At 43.7% G+C, this 6,000-nt stretch overlaps 1 protein-coding gene across 1 annotated transcript in view; it reads left to right on the top strand.

Moving 5' to 3' along the window:
• Nucleotides 1-4,846: 4,846 nt before the first annotated feature.
• The window catches only part of Dkk2 (dickkopf WNT signaling pathway inhibitor 2), a 97,662-nt gene continuing 96,508 nt past the window's right edge, over nt 4,847-6,000 (top strand). The window contains exon 1 of the mRNA XM_074041501.1: nt 4,847-5,768. Coding sequence (XP_073897602.1) covers nt 5,547-5,768 — 222 coding nt within the window. The 5' untranslated portion in view covers nt 4,847-5,546. The remainder of the gene's footprint in view (nt 5,769-6,000) is intronic.

The following is a 6,000-nucleotide window of genomic DNA, read 5'->3' as shown; positions in this document are numbered from 1 at the left end:
GATCTACTATAAAATGATCTTCCAAAGAGAAACTAAACACATTTTACATTTTCTGTTGCCAAACCCAGTCATGCTTCAAAATAGATTTTCAGTCACCACTTAGGGCGCCTATGTTCTTATTTTTTTGAAAATAGTTTTCCTATTATTTTTCCATCTCTACCACAGATTATTTTACATGTGGTGTGGTGTGACTACAGTTAAGTTTTTTTCATTATTTAGAGGTTCAGAGTAGTAACAAACATATTATATCATGACTGGATTAGCTACCCTGCCCTTCATTCTATTATATTCCCTAGTTCAAATGGCCAAATTATCTCTGACTGAATAAACTGTCAGATTTTGAATTGTTTCCCCATTTGAGGATTGTTTGCTTTGGAATTATCTATAACAATATCAGAGTAGAAATCAGTCCATCCTGAAGGCTGGGGGTATTTTATCCAACTCACTGTGGTTTCCAAATCTGAGAAGTTAACAGTTGACTAAAACCAACCAATCAACAAACACAATCCTCCTCCAAATAAAAACAATAACAAACAGCAGACATTTAAAAAATAATGTTGCATTCCTCTCTTCTGCAGTCTGATTGAAAGACTATGGCTGTTGGCTTTTTTTGTGTGACCTCCAAGTAAGAAAGTAAAAAAATTTCTAGTCCAGATGATCAAGTCATTGCTCAAGATGAGATTTGTTGTCTCAAGCATTAAATGTGCTTCCCTTTCATTTCTAAGTGATACTTTTAGTGCTGTTTCCAAAGATGAATCTTGAAATAGTCTACCAAAACCCAACAGTGAAAACAAATGGATCATCAAAAAAACATTATAGTGTATAGCATCAACAGAACTTGTATGTTGTAAAGGGAAAAGTCAGGATTGAACATTTGAAAGTTGGTTCTAATTCCAACCCCACTTACAGTCACATGTAGAAGAATCAAAGTTTACCTATTTGAATTTCAGATCACGTTACTTGCATTTTTTATGAATTGTGTTTAGGCTCCAGAGGAAAGATATGTCCAAAAATTCTCTTTCATTTGGATCTTAGGTAAAGTGTTAAGATGACAGATGTATCAAGACTCAAAAACAAACCATTGGCTGAGCAATTTTGTTTTTGATTGACTTACTGCAAAATCCATTTCACTTGTGCATGTTTGTACCAACCACAGCTAGTAGCTGAAATGTAAGTGACGAGGTATTTTCTCATTAACTGGTCTTATTGTCTAAGAGTTCAAGGCAGAATACAGTTCACAGTGGAAACTAAGGCAGGGGTCAAATGTGAGAACCTGGTATGAAATTTATTCCCAATTAAGAAACACAAATGATTTCTAAGATACCAGGACTGCCTTAAATCTTTTGCAAATTATTTAAAATGTAATTGATAGCACACATGATACTTTTATTCATTAGTCAGCTTGAGAAACACAAAGCACCTGTGTGATGAGACCCTCTTGTGTGGGTGCTACTGGACTACAGGAGCAGGTAGTTTGGTTTACTATGGAAAGGAAAAACTCACATAACCTTATTTTCCAAATCAGCACATCATGAAGGCCTTTCATGTCCATTCTTTATGTACAAGATGATCTGGGATCCTGTAAGACCTACCAACAGCATTTTCTCTTTTCAAGTTTGACTTAGTACAACATTTCTATTCTGACTGACCTAATGTGACCATCATTAGGGTTATTTACTTGAATTAAATCACAAATGTAGGAGTGTTGTTTTAATGTACACTATTGAAATGTACATGTAAATTCTGAGGAATGGAAAATCTTTGGGGGGTGGTCATCTTTAATCTTTTTTATATCCATAGTCACATGAATTCAAGCCAGTTTGGAAGTTGTAGATATCCTAGAGCTAAACTCTGAGACTAGCAAAATTCAGGAGTGGGTGGAAATAGAGGAAAGTGTTGAACAGCAACTCCTGAGAGGGGTTAGAGGCAGATGTCAGTGAGTCCAGGCCAGAGAGGGCTGCAAGCTTCACCAGGATCACCTCTGTATTTTCATTTGCTAAATATGTAGTGAATTCAAGAATAACTGCTGAATAAACTATTATAGAAAATATCTTTACAGGGAAAGAGATAATGGGATGAAAGAGTAAATGGCAGTGAATAAGAATAAAATGACAATGTATAGACTTAATAACCCTTTGGCGTAAGTATTCAGAAAGAAACCTGGTTTCTGAAATAATAACTGAGAAAGTTGTGGTTTTCTGTGGAACCAAAATGACTCTCCAGCTAGAGGAACAGAGAGAAAAGGGAATGAACAGCCAAAAGACAAAGTGCCATAGACACATTTCCTTCTGGACAAGAGAGCCTTATGCTTACTTCTGTGTACTCTTGTTTATATGTATTTACTTTCCAATTATGTTATGGCAAATGCCAAAATTATTTGTTTTTCCAAGTAAAATATGAAGCTTGTTTCTTCATACTTAGAAAAACACAGAAGGAAAAAACACATGTGGGGTTATGACAGTAACCCAAAAGATTATGTTTAGTTGTAGTTAGTTGATTTTGTATGGATGTTTACATGTCCACATAGATTATGTATGTTTGCATCTGTCTGTCAGATAACTTTACAGAAAACATTTGGCTCATGAATGAAATTAGTTCTTGCCTCCTTTTTAGTCTAAGGTGTAGTTGTGTTTGTTTTAGCATTTGAGTCCATATGTGTAATTTTGTTTTAGATGGCAGAATATTTGTGCAAACAAATTTCATGTGAACTTTGACTTTAACTGTACTTGTAAAAGCTTGCTTTTGGAGCTTGTAGGGTGCTGCGTCCATCTCTGAGGTAATCTCTTTATAATGGTCCCCATAGCAAAGGAGTTGTTGAGCAAGTATACTATGTTTGAATTAATTTTTTGATTAGCAGTATACATGAGAAGAATTAACCCTGTGTATGTAGGAGGTAATTTTTCTGGAGATAAACAGAGAGGAAAATGACAGAAATAGGTAAAGCATCTTCAGATTTTTCTCTTCATTCCTTGAGGTGTTTTTTTTCTTTAATGTAGCTTTTTTCCCTTCAAATAAGCGAATGGAGATTTGTTGCTTACACATTTAGCTTTATTTTGTCTTTTTCCTTTGCTCTAAAATATTCTTCAAAAGTATATGAAGCAGTGGATTAGCAGCTTAATTTTCTCCACTTCTGTAATGTTCCCTGATTGGCAAATGAAAACAAAAGCACAAGATATAGCCCATTTGTAAAGTCTAAGTACTTTACAGGTACTTAATTATAGCACACGGATCAGGGTCCTTGCCTTTGTTACAGCCTGGCTTATCCTTACAAATTTACGAATTCATTCCTGTGTGTGCACATGTGTGTGCGTGTGTACATATATGTGTACTATTGAATAAACACATGTATTCATATTTATAATTTTATTGTGGTAAAAACATTTAACATGAGATCCACCCTCTTAAACTTTTAAGTGTAAAATACATTATTGTTTACTACAGGTACTATATAATGGAGCTGTCTAGGGGATTTTAGCTCTGAATGCACACTTTCTCTCTTAGAGTCATTCAAGTTCTCACTCAGCAATCTGTTAAATTCCACTTCTGGACAGGCTGGTATGTGCCAGGATCAGGTGAGAAAGCCCAGACCTATGTCTGAAAGTTCCAAAGAGCCTGCTGCTAGAGTCCTCTCCTCTTTGCTATAGCCATCACTGTCTAACTTCAAGTCGTGGCTTGCTGCCTCCATTTCTCTGCTCAAAGACATTAGAGCAAGAGAAATGGGACGACTTTTGAATAGCCCATACATTGCTTTGGAAGCCTTGTCGCTGGGTGGACAATCCTCACCAGGCAGAGTTGCCTGGACAGCTTGTCTCCTGCTGTTTCAGGGGCTGGTCTGGTGGGTACCAATGGCGCCCCCAAGCGCTGCGCGCTGAACGTGCCAGTAGCTCTTGGGACTGCATTGTACCTTGGAACAAACAAACCCCACCTGGGGAACCATAAGGGCCCACAAGAAAGGCTTTGCTTAGAATTCCCCGGGGCTAGGAGGCAGAAAGCCCAGGAAGGCAAGATCTCAAAGACTCTCAACCCATCCATTCACCTATCCCGTCGAGGATTTCATTTTTTGTGGAGAGGGCAGTTGCTTGGAAGGTAAAGATGCCCAATTGAGCTGCGAAGCCTAAACACTTGGAGCATATCCAGGGACTCCCCCTTCTCCCAGTCCCTCAGAAACACAGACGTGTACTCTGTGTGTGGTGGGGTTGGGGATGGAGGAGACTAAAATGATTCAAACTCTTCAGAGGGGAAAAAGTCCCATCTTTCCCCTTCTTTGGTCCTCTCCTCCCACATTCCAAAGCTTCTCTTGGATCTCTTGGGTACCCCCAGACTCACCTAGAGGGCTCCAGTTTCACACACACTCACTGGGAGGCACAGGCTAAAATCAAGCTTGTGTGCACACAGAACACAGTATCATCGCTCAAATGTTCATTTCTCTAAAGCTGCTATAGGGCTTTTCCAGCACTCCTGGCAGAGATGGAGTCACAGGCTAAAGATGGGTGGGAAGACTAAAAAAGGGTCTCGCTTGGGGACAGCATGCCCTCTCCATTCCCACATTTGCCCTGTGCCTGTTTCCAATGGCCTACCTGCTCCCTGAGCTGGGGTCAGGGATGAGGAGCCCCATGTTCCTCTGGGCGTGAATCCCCTTTTCTTATTGTCCTGGGGTGGAGGAGAGGGAGAGAGAGGAGGGGAGAAGCAGAGGAGGGGAAGCCTGGGAAGGAGCTTCAGTGAGGGGTTGAGGAGAGGGCGGTAGCATGGGGGGGTGAGAGAAATGTTTTTACTCTTTGTCACTCTTGAATTGGGGGCGGAGGAAAAACCCACTGTGGAACGCTATAAAAAGCAAAGAGGGCGCGGAGAGCGAGCAGAGAGAGCGAGCACTCGCCTGTGCAGAGCATAAATCTGCTCCCAGGGCATCGCTAAGTCTCTGGCAGGGTTTGGCAGCCGCGTGTGAACCGTGAATGCGCGCGTGGGGAGCCTCCGCTAGCCTCAGATCTCAAGAGTCACGTCTGGAGGGACTATTTCTAAGTCCTCGTTGTTGCGTCTGCTAACCTTGAAAAGAGTGACTTATGTCCTGCAAAGGTGCAGGCATAAAGTATAGGAAAGGAAAGAGAGAAAGCAGCTGAGCCCAAAGGAAAAGGTGCAGACCCCCTGATTTTAAAGAAGAGGATCGAACCGCGGGGACTCCAGCGCGACCGCAGAGGTGCGCGCGCCGCAAGGAGCAACGCCAGGCGTGCGATCCGCCGGGCTGGGTCTTCTAGCACCTTGGGTCACGCCTCCTTGGCTGGAAGGCGCCTCGCCTTTGATTGCTTCCAGTCACTGCACAACTTCCTGCCCTGGTGGAGAAGCGGGTCTTGCTCGGGTCGCGCTCACTCCTGGCTTGAGGCTTGAGACTGAGTTCAAACGGTCCTGGGTCTCCAAACCAGGAAGGGTTGGGGGAACAGTGTCTGCGGGGAACCCTTGCGCCCCACGTGAGGGGCCGAGTGTTGGGGTCCTCTCTCCCCTTGCATCCACATCCCTCGGGGCTTTGCGTCTCCCCGGGAACCCCTCGCCGGGAGATGGCTGCGTTGATGCGGGGCAAGGATTCGTCCCGCTGCCTACTCCTACTGGCCGCGGTGCTGATGGTGGAGAGCTCACAGCTGGGCAGCTCGCGGGCCAAACTCAACTCCATCAAGTCCTCTCTGGGCGGGGAGACGCCTGCTCAGGCCGCCAATCGATCTGCGGGCATATACCAAGGACTGGCTTTCAGCGGCAGTAAGAAGGGCAAAAACCTGGGGCAGGTAGGAACCCCCTTCCCTCTCCTCCCAAACACACTCTTCAGCCAAGAGAGTCAAGGTCCTGCGCTCCTTGCGCGCGCCGTTTGCCATTGCGCCTGGCAACACAGCACTAGGGCAGCCAGGTGTGACGCGCTGTGCGGCTGGGGTGCGGTTTCCCGCAGTTGGGTCTGCATGGGCGCGGGTCTTTGGGTGGTTGCTGGTTCCTGTGCTGCATGGAGTGGGCGGGCCAGGGTTC

Source organism: Castor canadensis, chromosome 9, assembly GCF_047511655.1.
Source record: "Castor canadensis chromosome 9, mCasCan1.hap1v2, whole genome shotgun sequence".
NCBI classification, from domain to species: Eukaryota; Metazoa; Chordata; class Mammalia; order Rodentia; family Castoridae; genus Castor; species Castor canadensis.
The sequence above is the reverse complement of the archived record's forward strand: the minus strand, read 5'-3'. Positions and strand labels throughout refer to the sequence as shown.